The 18,443-nt window shown below is 40.5% G+C and overlaps 1 protein-coding gene across 2 annotated transcripts in view; it reads left to right on the forward strand.

Annotated features, from left to right (window-relative positions):
• Positions 1–778: 778 nt before the first annotated feature.
• Positions 779–18,443, forward strand: part of LOC106564809 (phosphofurin acidic cluster sorting protein 2) — a 102,165-nt gene continuing 84,500 nt past the window's right edge. For both annotated transcript variants that reach the window (XM_014131228.3, XM_014131229.3), the window contains exon 1: positions 779–1,153. In XM_014131228.3, coding sequence (XP_013986703.1) covers positions 927–1,153 — 227 coding nt within the window. In that variant the 5' untranslated portion in view covers positions 779–926. The remainder of the gene's footprint in view (positions 1,154–18,443) is intronic.

An 18,443-nucleotide genomic window follows, 5' to 3' on the forward strand; every position in this document is an offset into this window, starting at 1 on the left:
AAAGGCGGAGGTAGCGGTCCTGCTGCTGGGTTGTTGCCCTCCTACGGCCTCCTTCACGTCTCCTGATGTACTGGCCTGTCTCCTGGTAGCGCCTCCATGCTCTGGACACTACGCTGACAGACACAGCAAACCTTCTTGCCACAGCTCGCATTGATATGCCATCCTCGATGAGCTGCACTACCTGAGCCACTTGTGTGGGTTGTAGACTCCGTCTCATGCTACCACTAGAGTGAAAGCACCGCCAGCATTCAAAAGTGACCAAAACATCAGCCAGGAAGCATAGGAACTGAGAAGTGGTCTGTGGTCACCACCTGCAGAACCACTCCTTTATTGGGGGTGTCTTGCTAATTGCCTATAATTTCCACCTGTTGTCTATTCCATTTGCACAACAGCATGTGAAATTTATTGTCAATCAGTGTTGCTTCCTAAGTGGACAGTTTGATTTCACAGAAGTGTGATTGACTTGGAGTTACATTGTGTTGTTTAAGTGTTCCCTTTATTTTTTTGAGCAGTGTATAACGTTTCTTACTATGGTCATAAAATGTCCAATCAATAATTATGCATAGACTAATAATTGTCTACTAGCTACAATCACATTGAGGTTAATTCAATTGAAATAATATTTTGATAATCCAACCATATTCAGCTCTGATTTTTTATTTCCAATCAACCAATGATCCGCGCCTTTGCAAAATCAGACTGTCTGCGGGCGCCCCTAGCGTCCAATAGTAGAACCTTGCCTCGTTTTTGTGTGTGCGTGCTGAATACGCCCCGCCCAGATTTGTGTTCCAATGCCTACGTTTCAGCACTCTCGATTTGCTAGCCTTGAGCTGCCTGCTACATTGACAACTTTCTGTGATATAGCGGAGAGTGGCTTCGCGAGCAAGCATCACAGCCTATAGCCTGCTGCTACCCGGGGAGAGGCGATGATGGCGGCGGCCGTAGAGAGAGGAGGAGTGCGGGCCGCTTTCCTGAATCCAGGCAGCGGCGGCGGGATCGGTGGACCACCCCCGGCACCTATGGCTACTGCTCCCGGAGCCGCGGTTGGAGCAGGAGGCGTGGGTTCGGGTGGGTCAGATGGTCCCATGCCCGTGCCTATGAACCTTTTTGCAACGTGGGAAATAGACCGTTCTTCTCCGAGTTGTGTTCCAAGGTAGGCTAAGCTACTTACATTTTCCAGCACACATGTAATCCTTTTTCTTTGTGAGTGGGCGTCTGTAGTAGTGTTTCCTATTCGGAGTGGTTGTTACATTGTTGTTACAAGATAGCTAGGCTACATTTTTAGAACTGTTCCATGGTCTGTATCAATAACCTCACACATCCATAACTGAATGACATTTGGTTGAGTTTGTTGTTGGTGTAGGTCACTCGGACTAGACATTTAATTGCTCGGGATTTATTAAATCAAAGTCTGTTCTCGTAGTCTGGTTTGTTTGTTTATTTTAAGAATGTACGACAACAAAGAACAACATGACGATAAGGCTATCTTACTCCCACGGAAGGTTATGTTATACGCAGACTGAACAAACGTTTTCTGGACAAAAAAAATATGTAATTGCATAGGCTAAATTGCTAGCTTGTTAATAATAATAGCCTACTTTAGTCTAATAATCGCCTACTTGTATTACTGTTTTGCTCTCCATAGAAAGCGTTTGCCTTGCGTAGTCCCCTCTTGACTTTCAACGGGACACTTTCCCGTTATTTGATGCAGATAACCGTTATTCTAGGCTACATGGAGTTATTTTCACCGAGATAAACCGTTTGATATGAATTCCACCCACCCATAGCCTACATTCCAGAGCTGCTTGGCAAAACAGACTTGATATGGAGCTAGAAAATCTGTTTGCCAGTCAATGAAACTGCCTCGCGAATCAACAGGGAACTGCCAAAATAAAGGAAACACTTGAGTAAATAACGAATACAAAGTATATTGAAAGCGTGTGCTTCCACACAGGTGTGGTCCCTGAGTTAATTAAGCAAAAAACATCCCATCATGCTTAGGGTCATGTATAAAAAATACCCATTGCCCATTATTTTGGCTACCATGGATAGAAGAAGAGATCTCAGTGACTTTGAAAGAGGTGTCTCAAAGGAGCATAGGCTGTGTGTGTGTGTGTCTGTCACCAGATCTCAACCCAATTGCGAACTGTGTAAAAATGGCATAATTCAGATATGTCATTGTTTTTGCACTATCAACTGAGTTTAACTACAACACGCTATATGGTTCCATGGGCCAATAAATCAGCACAATATACTTTTAGGTTTTTCAAATTCCCGCATCTTGAAGCATAACGTGGATCATGTAGGCTATACTTTGCTAATGACCATACCAAAAAAAGAGTGACAGAGAGCAATGTACAATGTGGTGAACTTAGATAAACAAGGAATTTGTGGTAAGTGCATGGGGGCCGCCATCTTTATGTGCCTCCGTTATTGAACACTGCCTGAGACAGCATTTTCCTCCACCACCAACAAAACGGAATTTCACGTGGAAGAATAGTGTTGCAGAATCTATGACAAGGCGCATTGAACCTGTTCTGGCAGCTCATGGTGGCCCAATACCCTATTAAAGACCCAGTGCAGTCAAAAACATGATTTTTCTGTGTTTAATATATATTTCCACACTGCAGTTGGAATAATATTGTGAACATGATTATAATACCCTTTTAGTGTAAGAGTTGTTTGAAAAGACTGCCTGACATTTAAGCCTGTTTTGGTGGGATGGAGTTTTGGCTTTCCCTGTGATGTATTCATTACACCGATTCTGTTGCAAAACGTTTCTTAAACCTAAGAAAATGGAACGAAACTGGGAAGGACCTACCTGAATTTGACCAATGGAAGCTCCAGTTTACTGTTTGGACTACTGATTATACCCCTGGTGACATTGCCATGAAGTAAATTAGTTAATAGGCCTATTAAACAAAGAGTTTCAAATCTCTCTGCCATTAACAGCTAATTTTCAGTTTTCTCCTCTCCACTCAGACCGCTCCCAGACAGTCCTAGCAAAATTATTGATTGAGAAATTGCTCTTTGCTAAGATGCTATTTTTGTTTCTTTTTGACAATTTTTAATTGAAAACAATCACAGTAAGGTACTTCATTGTTACCCAGAAATGATTTGATATAGAGATAAAAAATGATTGCATTGGACCTTTAAGACACTTTATGTTGGTGTTTCCTTTATTCTGGCAGTTACCTGTATACAGTATGTCAGCCTAATCTATTTGCTCTAATAACCCAGAAATCACAGGCTCAATGATGACAGTAGAATTGGCTAATGATTACCCCCAATGGCTCTCTTCTTGTATTTATAGGCTACTTAGCATTGTTTTTCGGTCCAACCCACTTACATTAGGCTTAGGCCTATTCACTCAACATTTGACAGCACTTTATTTGCACTGTCACAATAGTGTCATAAACATGTCATAGCATGTTCTTATTTCACCAAATGTCAAGTAACATTGTTCAGAACACACACACAGTAGGTCTAACCACTGTCATAACTCTCTATATGCTTCATTGCCACATTTTGTGATTGAAACTGAAAATGATTTATGCTCTGCAGGCTAATTGAAGACAATTTCAATATCCATAATCCTAACTTTTGAACCAATTGTGCCTGTGTTTTTGCTCTTAGCTAAATGTATATTGTATGAGGTAACAGGCTTGACAGGTTTTACCTGTTGATAAATGGCACACCCTCTGTCATTACAGCAATGACTTTGAGTTTTAGAAATACTTCATGCTTCATACATAAATACATTCTCATAGATTTGATGTCCTTTTCCTCAATGTTCTTCATCATCTTTTTCAATCTATCCCATTTAACTTGCAATCTTGAAATGCAAGCCCCGTGTAACACACCTAAAAAAGTCTTTACTTTGGCAGAGCAGAGTTGAAAGTGATTAAAAAAATGCATATCATCGTATCATATTAGCTTTGTCTTGTTCTCGTACTCGCTTAACATGTACACATACATTTTCAGTGGCTATGCCAGAAAGTTGCCCATAGACGATGAAAAGGAAAGGAAGTAATTGTGTTCACCGAGATGGGTTTTTTACTCTAGTGTCCTATATCCACACTGCCATTTTCTCTTTCTCAGAATTCGTTCTATAACCCAATACAGGCTTGTGAGTACATTTTTCGTACAGTCGCTACCCACTCCACAGTAATACACAGTAGCCTACCCCTAAACCAAGGTGCATGAAATGAAGAACAAATGGGATCTAGCAAAGATATTCAGCTGGAGGAAAATTACTTTCTTATTTTTTTTAAACGGAGTGCGAAAATGCATTGATTTTAATAACGGCTTTTATTGAAATTCTAATATAGGCTATTGTCCTTTAAGATTGTCTGAGCATCTTTTCTAGATCCAATTTGTTCTTTATTTTATGCATCTTTTATTGAACTTTGATTTTCCCCAAATATGTTTTTTAGAGATACATTTTTCAATTTACAGTTGAAGTCGGAAGTTTACATACACCTTAGCCAAATACATTTAAACTCAGTTTTTCACAATTCCTGACGTTTAATCCTAGTAAACATTCCCTGTCTTAGGTCAGTTAGGATCACTACTTTACTTTAAGAATGTGAAAGTCAAAATAATAGTAGAGAGAATTATTTATTTCAGCTTTTATTTCTTTCATCACATTCCCAGTGGGTCAGAACTTTACATACACTCAATTAGTATTTGGTAGCATTGCCTTTAAATTGTTTAGCTTGGGTCAAACGTTTCAGGTATCCTTCCACAAGCTTTCCACAATAAGTTGGGTGAATTTTGGCCCATTCCTCCTGACAGAGTGGGTGTAAAACAGTCAGGTTTGTAGGATCCTTGCTCGCACACGCTTTTTCAGTTCTGCCCACAAATTTTCAATAGGATTGAAGTCAGGTCTTTGTGATGGCCACTCCAATACCTTGACTTTGTTGTCCTTACGCCATTTTGCCACAACTTTGGAAGTAAGCTTGGGGTCATTGTCCATTTGGAAGACCCATTTGCGACCAAGCTTTAACTTGTCTTGAGATGTTTCTTCAATATATCCACATAATCTTCCTGCCTCATGATGCCATCTATTTTGTGAAGTGCACAAGTCCCTCCTGCAGCAAAGCACCCCCACAACATGATGCTGCCACCCTCGTGCTTCACGGTTGGGATGGTGTTCTTTGCAAGCATTCCCCTTTTTCCTCCAAACATAACGATGGTTATTATGGCCAAACAGTTCTATTTTTTTTTCATCAGGCCAGAGGACATTTCTCCAAAATGTACAATCTTTGTCCCCATGTGCAGTTGCAAACCCGTAGTCTGGCTTTTTTTTATGGTGGTTTTGGAGCAGTGGCTTCTTCAGGCCTTTCAGGTTATGTCGATATGGAACTCGTTTTACTGTGGATATAGATACTTTTGTACCTGTTTCCTCCAGTATCTTCACAAGGTCCTTTGCTGTTGTTCTGGGATTGATTTGCACTTTTCAAATACCTTAGAAATGCTATTACTTCAATTTCTCAAACATATGACTATTTTACAGCATTTTAAAGACAAGACTCTCGTTAATCTAACCACACTGTCCGATTTCAAAAAGGCTTTACAACGAAAGCAAAACATTAGATTATGTCAGCAGAGTACCCAGCCAGAAATAATCAGACACCCATTTTTCAAGCTAGCATATAATGTCACATAAACCCAGAAGACAGCTAAATGCAGCACTAACCTTTGATGATCTTCATCAGATGACAATCCTAGGACATTATGTTATACAATACATGCATGTTTTGTTCAATCAAGTTCATATTTATATCAAAAAACAGCTTTTTACATTAGCATGTGATGTTCAGAACTAGCAAACTTCCGGGGAATTTACTAACAATTTACTAAATTACTCACGATAAACGTTCACAAAAAACATAACAATTATTTTAAGAATTATAGATACAGAACTCCTTTGTGCAATCGAGGTGTCCGATTTTAAAATAGCTTTTCGGTGAAAGCACATTTTGCAATATTCTCAGTAGATAGCCCAGCCATCACGGCTAGCCATTTAGACACCGACCAAGTTTAGCCCTGACCAAAGTCAGATTTACTATTACAAAAGTTTGATTACCTTTGTTGTCTTCGTCAGAATGCACTCCCAGGACTGCTACTTCAATAACAAATGTTGGTTTGGTCCAAAATAATCCATCGTTATATCCAAATAGCGGCGTTTTGTTCATGCGTTCCAGACACTATCCGAAATGGTAAATCAGGGTTACGAGCATGGCGCAATTCGTGACAAAAAAATTCTAAATATTCCATTACCGTACTTCGAAGCATGTCAACCGCTGTTTAAAATCAATTTTTATGCCATTTTTCTCGTAAAAAAGCGATAATATTCCGACCGGGAATCTCCGTTTAGGTAAACAGAGGAAAGAAAACAAAGCTTTCGGTCGACGCGGGCACGAGCGTGAGTCTCACAGTACTGTAACCAGCCACTACCCAAAAGCGCTACTTTTTTTCAGCCAGAGCCTGCAAAGCCACGATTCAGCTCTTTGCCGCCTTCTGAGAGCCTATGGCAGCCGTAGGAAGTGTCACGTAACAGCAGAGATCCTTTGTAATGGATAGAGATGGCAAAGAAGGCCAAGAAATGGTCAGACAGGGTACTTCCTGTACAGAATCTTCTCAGGTTTTGACCTGCCATTTGAGTTCTGTTATATTCACAGACACCATTCAAACAGTTTTAGAAACTTTGGAGTGTTTTCTATCCAAAGCCAATAATTATATGCATATTCTAGTTACTGGGCAGGAGTAGTAACCAGATTAAATCGGGTACGTTTTTTATCCAGCCGTGTCAATACTGCCCCCTAGCCCTAACAGGTTAAGAAAGGCATTGATGTTTATGGTTGGAGCAACGTGTACCTAAGCGATTATATGCAACGCAGGACAGGCTAGATAAACTAGTAATATCATCAACCATGTGTAGTTAACTTGTGATTATGATTGATAAGATAAGTTTAATGCTAGCTAGCAACTTACCTTGGCTTCTTACAGCATTCGTGTAACCTCGTGGAGTGCAATGTAAAGCAGGTGGTTAGAGCGTTGGACTAGTTAACCGTAAGGTTGCAAGATTGAATCCCTGAGCTGACAAGGTAAAAATCTGTCTTTCTGCCCCTGAACAAGGCAGTTAACCCACCGTTCCTAGGCCGTCATTGAAAATAAGAATGTGTTCTTAACTGACTTGCCTAGTTAAATAAAGGTCTAAAAAAATACCAAATAAAAATATCGGACAAATCTGTGTCCAAAAATACCGATTTCCGATTGTTATGAAAACTTGAAATCGGCCCTAATTAATCGGCCATTCCGATTAATCGGTCGACCTCTAGTGCACGGGTCCTGACAAAAGTTCGACTTAACCTGGTCCCCATCAATACAATACGTGGAGAGCCTGTCTTTTACTTAGTGTAACTTGCATAGTTTGGTAAGCAGTCATGTCTGTTCTAGTGGCCATTTGTGCTGATACAAATTTTTATAGAACTTGTTTTTTCATTGTTTTTGTTTCTATTACTGTTTGTTTCTGTTTTTATTTCCTATTTAACTTACTTTTATAGATGCCTTGATGGGTGGGTAGTTAGTAGGGAGGGAGTGGAGGGTGGGTGGGAGGGAGGGGGAGGATGGATGGATGGGAGGGAGGGAGAGAGTGGAGGGTTGGAGGAGTGAGGGGATGGAGAATGAGGGGTTGTGGTTGTACTGTTTTTGTTGTTATATCTGAAAAATCTATAAATAAAGTTTAAAAAATGTAGTATACCTATATGTGCAAGCATTGGTGAATGTCGGCATTGTATTAGTACATAGTCATTTTTGTGTCAAGTCAAAAAACATAATAGTTGTGTTAGTAACTGACACAGATAATAACATGAGTAGGTATATTATTACTCCATTTATATAAAGAGGTGGGCATTTGAGTTTGGACCAATATTGGAATCAATTTAGCCTTTTCTCATATAGAAACTGTTAGTTGTGACCTTCATAGGGAAGTTTCCCATGGGGACAGATCTAGGATTAATTTAATTTAATAATAAATAAAAAATAATCATAATTAAAGGATCCACTTCCCCTCCCCCAACATTAACCATTAGTGGGGAAAATGCTAAACTAACCCAAGATCAGCATCTAGGGGCAACTTCACCCGACTTCGATTCCTCCATCTTTGGGTGGACTAGTATCTGTTCATCCATAAAAGAACATTCTAGACATTTGAAACGTCTGTATGTTTAAAAGGAAGCTTGTCTTCTGTCATACATCTTAGTCCAATCCACCTTTTCATCTCAGGCAAAGGGAACAGAATGGGTAGCCCATTCTAGATCAGATGGGAGGTCAGGGACCTCCACATGCACGTATGTGCACATGTGCATCACACACATACACACTTAGGCTTGGAGATATGGCCTAAAAATCATATCTCAATCTTTTCAAAGTTATGGGCGATTCACGATATACTGTATTCACGAGTCACTGTGCTTTTCAGTAAGGCCATTCTACTGCCGATGTTTGTCTATGGAGATTGCATGGCAGTGTGCTCGATTTTATACACCTGTCAACAATGGTTGTGGCTGAAATAGCAAACGGAAAGCTGCACACGACATAGAAGGAGCGAAGGAGACAATACCAAAAAGACGGAAAGCTCAAAAAAAGGAAAAATATAAAAACCTTTATTCTCGCGATACAGGCATTTGAAGCATTGCGCTAAAACATACGTTTGAATGAATTGAATGAATTCAATATATGACCCAGCCCTAATACATACACACATACATTATAATAAAAAATAAAAAAATGTCTCTGATATACCACTCACACACACACCCCAACCCCAACTGCGGTTTCTCCTCAGAAGGGAGAGATAAATGACGGAGAACCCACCCAGGAATAGATGGACCCACAGTAATTAAATGTGTGTGCTGAAATCAGGTTAGCCAGCCAAATAGCGCCTCTATTATTCATGTGAGATCCTTTGGTGTTTAATTGGTGCAGGACCCATTATTTCCACTGGAATGGGCTGCGTTTAAGATGGATGGGGTTGACTTAACTGAATGTGCTGTACGATAGGGAGTGATCTATTTAATACTGGAAATGACAAAAATACTATATAGGCTAATGTATAATACGATAACCAGCGATTCTCAAATGTGTCGTGTATGGAAAATGGAATGGGTTTCTCAACTAATACTCGCAACTAAGACAAAATCCTTGGCCTATGTTGTCTATTGTATAGTACGACATCCAGCGATTCAAAATGGCAACCTATGGAAAATGGAATAAGTTTCACAACTAATGGTGGTAAGGTATTAACTGAGTTGAATATGAAACATCCTTTGTAAGGTGCTAATCAAAACCAACATGACCAAGTATGCACTGTTGCATACTTGCTTTTTGGTTAAAGGGAAACAGCAGGAGTGATCACAAATGGCACCTGATACCCAATATAGTGCACTCTTTTTGAGCAGGGCCCTACTAGGGAATAGGGTACCATTTGAGACTCAGCCCATGAGTTAACCTGGAAGGAGGTCTTTGTAAAGTATTGCCCCAAAAATGGGTTGAACTTTGGAGCCATTGCCCTTTAGCTTTAATATTTTTCCCTTCAATTTTAATGCTTAAAACATCAACCTACAGAATCCCCTTAGTTCAGTAATGAAGCATGGCACTTTTGTCACCAAAGAAAAATCTACTCTATTACTTGATCTGGCGCTGAGCGCAAATCCCTGATTAAAGATCCTGATTCCTTATCCCCTGTCAGTGGATTTGATGTCTTCATTCAGCTGGTGCTGATCTCTCTCGCTACATTCACATTTTTGTCATTTAGCAGACGCTCCTATTCAGAGCGACTTAAAGTTAGTACATTCATCTTCAGATAGCTAGGTGGGACAACCACATATCCTAGTAATAGTAAGAACATTATTCCTCAATAAGGTAGCTATCAGTAAAGTCAGTGCTAGTAGAAAAAAAAAAGTATTTCTCTGTCTCGCTCTGACTCCTCTTAAATATTTAAAACTACTATGGTAGGCAGACCTCGTGCGGAATTAATTGCAATTGGAAAGGGAGTGCTTACGGACCCCGACTGTGCTCGTTTTTTATACCGTGCTCTCCGAAGGCCAACTACTGGCATTAAGGCAGATAACCAAACCCCACGGGTTTGAGTAAATTGCGAGTTTCTGATGTCATTGCCTCATGCCCCTTTTAATGTGTGGAATGGATCATGGTCAGAGCATTCGTTCTCCTGACGCTAACCTAGTTAGCATTTGATACACATACGCTGTTGAATGCCAATGCTTTTGACATTTTGTTGTTATTTGTGGCCTGTTTTTGTGGTGAATATTTCCAAATCTGGTCCTTGGTCATCAGAAATGCCAACATATTATGCACATTATGCTGTTGTATGTTGTTATACTGTCTGAGCTATAGTGGACAATCGCTTGTGTATTTTTTTCAAATCAGCTTTTGGGGCGTGTGTGTACGTGCATGTGTATCCAAGTGAAAGAGGCCCAGCTTCATATTGTTATTGGAGGAATTACCAAAAAGGCCTCACCCCAAATCAGAAGCACATGCTCTCTTTCCCAAAAACTAGCACAGAACTATGGCAATCACCTACAGGATCTTTGTTGTGCTTTAGAATGTGGAGGTGTGTGTGTGTGTGTGTGTGTGTGTGTGTGTGTGTGTGTGTGTGTGTGTGTGTGTGTGTGTGTGTGTGTGTGTGTGTGTGTGTGTGTGTGTGTGTGTGTGTGTGTGTGTGTGTGTGTGTGTGTCTATGTGTCAGGAAAATAGTCTGGTCGAGTGTGGATAAGCTGAGGTTTACAAACCCTGCTGTAGCATGTGTTTCTTTCTGCAGCTGTTTCGACGCCAGAGTGCTAGACAGCTAAGCTAACATTTAGGTGCAATGTGAAACCAGGGCGTGAGCTCCCCTCAAAGCCACTACAGCAGAGCAATAGAGCACCAGCCGTTCAACGCAATAAAGTTGGACTTACTGTAGTTAAACTGACTATGTTGTTCCTCAGTTCACAGATATTTTGTTGGTAGTCCTACTACACCAAAAATACGGAATTGAAAAATGCCTTACAATGAGTCAACCTGTGAACGGTTATGACTCATTGCAAATTCAATCAACTAGCCACGTTGACACAAGAAAATCATACATTAAAATGTTTGTTGAAATACGCAAGGAAACTACGTTGACTCAACCAATTTCTGCCTGGGTTGAGACAGTTTTGGCTGCTTTACGCCGTTAAACCTCTCTAGGGTAGTGGGCAGTATTTTCACCTCCGGATGAAAAAAAAATGTGTAAGTCGCTCTGGATAAGAGCGTCTGCTAAATGACTTAAATGTAAATGTAAAAGCGTGCCCAAAGTAAACTGCCTGTTACTCAGGCCCAGAAGCTAGGATATGCGTATAATTGGTAGATTTGGATATAAAACACTCTAAAGTTTCCAAAACTGTTAAAATAATGTCTGTGAGTATAACAGAACTGATATGGCAGGCGAAAGCCTGAGAAAAATCCATTCAGGAAGTGGAATTATTTTCATGTGGCTATTATTCAACTCAATGCCTATAGAGAATCCAATGGGTTAGGAATCAATTGCAGTTCCTATGGCTTCCACTAGATGTCAACAGTCTTTAGACATGGTTTCATGCTTTAATTTTGAAAAACAACGAATAAACAGCCATTTTGGTCAGAGGACAGAGGAACTTTGCAGACCTGATTCGGCGCGCTCCCGTAAGCCCCGCCGTTTGTTATTTTTCCTTTCTATTGAAAACGGTATTGTCCGGTTGAAATATTATTGATTATATAGACAATAAACAACCTGAGGATTAATTATAAACATCGTTTGACATGTTTCAACGAACTTTACTGGAACTTTTAGTATGTATTCGTCTGACTGTTGTGACAGCCTTGGAGCCATTGGATTACTGAACAAAACGCGCCAACAAAACTGAGTTTCTGGGACATAAAGAGGGACTTTATCAAACAAAACAAACATTTACTGTGTAACTGGGAGTCTTGTGAGTGCAACCATATGAAGATCATCAAAGGTAAGTGATAAATTTTATCGCTATTTCTGACTTTAGTGACTCCTCTACTTGGCTGGTAAATGTTTGTATGCTTTTTTACACGGGGTGCTGTCCTCAGATAATCGCGGAACTTAAACGTTAGCTTTCTTTACATGGCACATATTGCACTTTTACTTTCTTCTCCAACACTTTGTTTTTGCATTATTTAAACCAAATTGAACCTGTTTCATTATTTATTTGAGGCTAAATTGATTTTATTGATGTATTATATTAAGTTAAAATAAGTGTTCATTCAGTATTGTTGTAATTGTCATTATTACAAATACATTTTTAAAATCGGCCGATTAATCGGTATCTGCTTTTTTTGGTTCTCCAATAATCGCTATCGGTATCGGCTTTGAAAAATCATAATCGGTCGACCTCTAGTTTCAATGCCATGACAGAGGGTATTACGTTTGCTGCAGACTCAGTTGAGCTTATTTCTCGAGTCAGTTGTTCGAATGGCGCTAGGAGTGTGTTCATGTTTCCAAGTTTCAAACATGTTCTCAAATGCCATTGAAATGGCAGCAGCGGTATGAGAACCATCACATTCTTGAGCATGCAATACAGCTTTGCTCAGTATGAAATCCTCGTCGACCCACTGTGCTGTCAGACTCAGCATGCTCATGGGACTGACATCGCTGGTCCAAATGTCAGTTGTGACGCCCATAGCAAGTAGCATAATATTTTTCATTATCTTGGCATTAATGGATTTCGCCTTTGAGTTGTCTCGCTGAAATTTTCTTACTCTTTCAAATGACTGCTCAACTTGAACTTGTTTGGTTGTTGGAAGTGTGGGCTTTTGTTCTGTGTAGCGTTGTATTTTTCGTGGCGTCAATACGTCATCTACTTACGTTATAGATGTATGCACGTCAGCTTTGACATCGGTTTTGCACATCGACATTAAAATAGACATCAGCCCGATGCCGATGTTGGCATTTTTAGCTAATATCGTCAGATTCCGATATGCTCACCGATATATCGTGCATCCCTAGTAACCACCCTGATTAAACAAATCATTCAAAGACTTTGATTAGTTGAATCAGGTGTACTGATTGATGGGAACAAAATCCTCCTCTCACATCAGCTGTGTGGATATGAATGGCCGCCCCCTGCTTCATGATGCACCTAAGAACACATACCGGGGATCACTTGAGTTAGGCCTATGTCCGGTTTTGAACTCCACAGAGGAATACTCCATGTACAAGCCACCCCCATCTCTCCATTCAGGATGAAACATCCTGTCGTCAATGTTTTTATTGGATCACTGGGGAGGGCAGGGTGAGAGGTCCATCGGGGGCGCAGGGGGGTGAGCCTGACTTATGGAATGCTCTGTCTCACTGCGCTGATGCCAGGAAGCAGGATAAGCATGGGGAAATAGTGCATTCCAGTATCCCGGGCTTACTTACTCTTGAGTTCCGACCAGCCATTAGTGGCATTAGTGACGCTGTGTGTGTGCGCGTGCGTGCGTGTGCGCGTGATAAACTTCCCAACCAACACAACTACACAGATTTCCCCAGCTGTCCAAACATTGTCAGGCTAGAAGTGCTGAGTGATCAATACTATCATCTGTTAACTACAAACTGGCCTCTGATCAGTTTTGATGCCTATATGAAGGGACAGAAACAGACAGATTGATACGAATGCTTGGCTCTGGTTTTAGGCCGGGGCTGTCAGACTCATGTCATTGTCATCGTGCTACCTTGTCCCGGACCTGTTGTTTTGGACTCTCTCTCTACTGCACCTGCTGTCTCTAACTCTGAATGATTGGCTATGAAAAGCCAACTGACATTTACTCCTAAGGTGCTGACCTGTTGCACCCTCTACAACCACTGTGATTTTTATTATCTGACCCTGCTGGGCATCTATGAACGTTTGAACATCTTGGCCATGTTCTGTTGTAATCTCCACCCGGCACAGCCATAAGAGGACTGGCCACCCCTCAGAGACTGGTTCCACTCTAGGTTTCTTCCTAGGTTCTGGCCTTTCTATGGAGTTTTTCCTAGCCACAGTGCTTCTACATCTGCATCGCTTGCTGTTTGGGGTTTTAGGTTAGATTTCTGTACAGCACTTCGTGACATCGGCTGATGTAAAAAGGGCTTTATAAATAAATTTGATTGATTTGATTGATTCTGAAGCAGCAGTGTGGAATTGATGTGCTTAGTCTGTGGTCCGGTGGCTAAGGCCACAGATACAAACCCTCTCATTTGTTATCATTCCATGCGAGCCGTTAGAGCCAGGGCCATATTCTTTGAGGCATAACGTTTTTAGAAAGATTTGCAACGGACAATAAAAATTTGCGCTGCTTATAGGAGTCTGGGTAGTTTCATCCTGTTTCAGTCTGTTTTCTTCCATTTGGTGCCTAATGAAAACGGCGCTGTTGATTTCGTGCTGGGTTACTGGGCCCTATGTCATCGGCTCTGAGTCCAGTCTTCATTGTGTGTTTATAGAGCACAAAGGCAGGTAGGAAACCACAGACTTGGGAGCGGGAAGAGCCACCATCTATCTATCTCGCCACGAAACCAGCCATCAAGCCTGGCAGTCAGTTACTTGAAGATGTTCATTCAAGCATTTCCTGTGCTACAGCAGACTTGTAGGAATTTATATAAAACCTGAATTCAACTCCTGATATCTTCCTCCCCCAGCCAAACACTATAACTAATGTTATCACTGCAGCTATTGTGCTTGAAATTTGTTTTAGTCCAGCCCTATTCAAATACACTTAAGTTTGACCTAGCTTGTGTCACTTCCTGCCCTTGGGGTGGCACGGGCATGAGTTAGTAGTGAATGGGCCTGAAAGAGAGTGGCTGTGGCATTAACTCTCTCTCAGCCACAAAACACACACACCCAGTCTGTGATGACTCTGCTCTTGTTGTTTCATTCACATTTAACTAGACTTGTCTCAGCAGTGCAGAACACAATGGTTCACTGCCACAGGAATTTTTATTTTACCTTTATTTAACTAGGCAAGTCAGTAAAGAACACATTGTTATTTTCAATGACGGCCTAGGAACAGTGTTTTAACTACCTTGTTCAGGGGCAGAACGACAGATTTTTACCTTGTCAGCTCAACGATTCGATCTTGCAACCTTTCGGTTACTAGTCCAATGCTCTAACCACTAGGCTACCTGCTTCCCCAGGTCAGTATAGTCAGTAAGGCTGGCTCAGCTGTTAGGGCTAGGGGGCAGTATTGACACGGCTGGATAAAAAAACATACCCGATTTAATCTGGTTACCACTCCTACCCAGTAACTAGAATATGCATATACTTATTACATATGGATAGAAAACACCCTAAATTTTCTAAAACTGTTTGAATGGTGTCTGTGAGTATAACAGAACTCATTTGGCAGGCAAAACCCTGAGACATTTTCTGACAGGAAGTGGATACCTGATGTGTTGTATTACCTTTAAACCTATCCCATTGAAAAACACAGGGGCTGAGGAATATTTTGGCACTTCCTATTGCTTCCACTAGATGTCACCAGCCTTTACAAAGTGTTTTGAGTCTTCTGGAGGGAGATCTGACCGAACAAGAGCCATGGAACGATGATGGCCCATTAGACACCTGGCGCGCGAGTTCATGTTGGGTACCCTCGTTCCAATACGTTATAAAAGAGTATGCATTCGTCCACCTTGAATATTATTCATGTTCTGGTTAAAAAAGGCCCTAATGATTTATGCTATACAACGTTTGACATGTTTGAACGAACGTAAATATATTTTTCCCCCTCGTTCATGACGAGAAGTCCGGCTGGCTTAGATCATGTGCTAACAAGACGGAGATTTTTGGACATAAATGATGAGCTTTTTTGAACAAAACTACATTCGTTATGGACCTGTGATACCTGGAAGTGACATCTGATGAAGAGAATCAAAGGAAATGGATTATTTACATAGTATTTTCGATTTTAGATCTCCCCAACATGACGTCTAGTCTGTATCGCAACGCGTATTTTTCTGGGCGCAGTGCTCAGATTATTGCAAAGTGTGATTTCCCAGTAAGGTTATTTTTAAATCTGTCAAGTTGATTGCGTTCAAGAGATGTAAATCTATAATTCTTTAAATGACAATATAATATTTTACCAATGTTTTCTAATTTTAATTATTTAATTTGTGGTGTTGAATTGACTGCCGGTTATTGGAGGGAAACGATTTCCTCAACATCAATGCCATAGTAAAACGCTGTTTTTGGATATAAATATGAACTTGATAGAACTAAAAATGCATGCATTGTCTAACATAATGTCCTAGGAGTGTCATCTGATGGAGATTGTAAAAGGTTAGTGCATCATTTTAGCTGGTTTTATGGTTTTGGTGACCCTGTCTTTGAATTGACAAAACATTACACACAACTCTTGTAAATGTACTGTCCTAACATACTCTAAATTTATGCTTTCGCCGTAAAACCTTTTTGAAATCGTAAAACGTGGTTAGATTAAGGAAATGTTTATCTTTCAAAGGGTGTAAAATAGTTGTATGTTTGAAAAATTTGAATTTTGACATTTATTTGGATTCAAATTTGCCGCTCTTGAAATGCACCTGCTGTTGATGGAGTGCACCACGGGTGGGACGCTAGCGTCCCACCTAGCCCATAGAGGTTAAAAGGGTCAGTTAAAGTCTCAGGGCACTTGGCTGGACACTACAGAGTTGACCTACCTTACCGTAAATAATGTTTGATTTTTCCACAGAATGATTACCATATCAAAATAATCATTACCTTAAATACTCACTGATATTGCAATGCAAGTGTGACAGATGTCACTTATATACCTCTTATATTTGGTTAAACTGGGATTCAATGTTGCAAGAGGAATGTTAAAGATGCGTTTTAAAGGATTTGTATAATTTCAGCCAGTAGTTCAGAAAGTAGCACTAACAAGCCAAAGCGGCCTGAAAATTGTGCACAGTTTTGTACAACGTCATCACGCCATTGTTTTTAAACTTCTGTAGCGTGTGCCCGAAGAGAAAAAAAAAACTCTTGTGATGTCCATGTGGGGTGTGCATGTTGGGCTCACCTCGCAACCTTATTGGATAATACGGTGCTGACCTGACTCTACCTCCAACTTTAACCTTGTAACCTCATTGGACATCAGTTCACCTGCCAATCAACATTGTCCATCAAGTTTGGTTGTCGCAGGTACCACCAATTTACAATACCACAACATGCTTTTTCTTCCATTGCACGTCCTTCATCCTTCGGTAGGCTGCTGTGACTGTAAGATCTTGGAGGAAACGTAGCAAAGTTCATGTTTTGGTTTCCCCCTGAAAGCATAGATTCCTCTCATGCATTCAGATAACGCTCTCTTATTATGAAACCAAACAATCCCCCTTCCCTTCTTTGTTTTGACGCATACGATCACATATTTCGGATCATTGTTGAGTAGACCCTGCAGCGTACCATTGCAAATATGTGATTGGAACAGTAGCAACAGAACGTATGATACAACAAACACGTGTGAACAGCATTATTGTCTGAAAAGCATCATCAACAAAAAATTGTACTGAGGGGAAATAAAGGTCTTCACATCTTTATTCCTCAATTTCACCTTTTATTGTAAAAGAAATGTGAACTTCATCATCCAAACAACACACGGACCACATCCAGTCAAAACAAAAAACCAAACATACAGTTGAAGTCGGAAGTTTACATACACTTAGGTTGGAGTCATTAAAACTTGTTTTTCAACCACTCCACAAATTTCTTGTTAACGAACTACAGTTTTGGCAAGTCGGTTAGGACATCTACATTGTGCATGAAACAAGTCATTTTTCCAACAATTGTTTACAGACAGATTATTTCACTTATAATTCACTGTATCACAATTCCAGTGGGTCAGAAGTTTACATACACTAAGTTGACTGTGCCTTTAAACAGTTTGAAAAATTCCAGAAAATGATGTCATTTAGAAGCTTCTGATAGGCTAATTGACATAATTTGAGTCAATTGGAGGTGTACTTGTGGATGTATTTCAAGGCCTACCTTCAACCTCAGTGCCTCTTTGCTTGAAGGTACCATGTTCATCTGTAGAAACAATAGTACGCAAGTATAAACACCATGGGACCACGCAGCCGTCATACAACTCAGGAAAGAGACGCGTTCTGTCTCCTAGAGATCAACGTACTTTGGTGTGAAAAGTGCAAATCAATCCCAAGAACAACAGCAAAGGACCTTGTGAAGATGCTGAAGGAAACAGGTACAAAAGTATCTATATCCACAGTAAAACGAGTCCTATATCGACATGAAAGGCCGCCCAGCAAGGAAGAAGCCACTGCTCCAAAACCACCATAAAAAAAGCCAGACTATGGTTTGCAACTGCACATGGGGACAAAGATCGTAAAAGCGCTTACAAGCCGAAGAACACCATCCCAACCGTGAAGC

This window comes from Salmo salar, chromosome 12, assembly GCF_965601325.2.
Source record: "Salmo salar chromosome 12, fSalSal1, whole genome shotgun sequence".
Classification (NCBI taxonomy): Eukaryota; Metazoa; Chordata; class Actinopteri; order Salmoniformes; family Salmonidae; genus Salmo; species Salmo salar.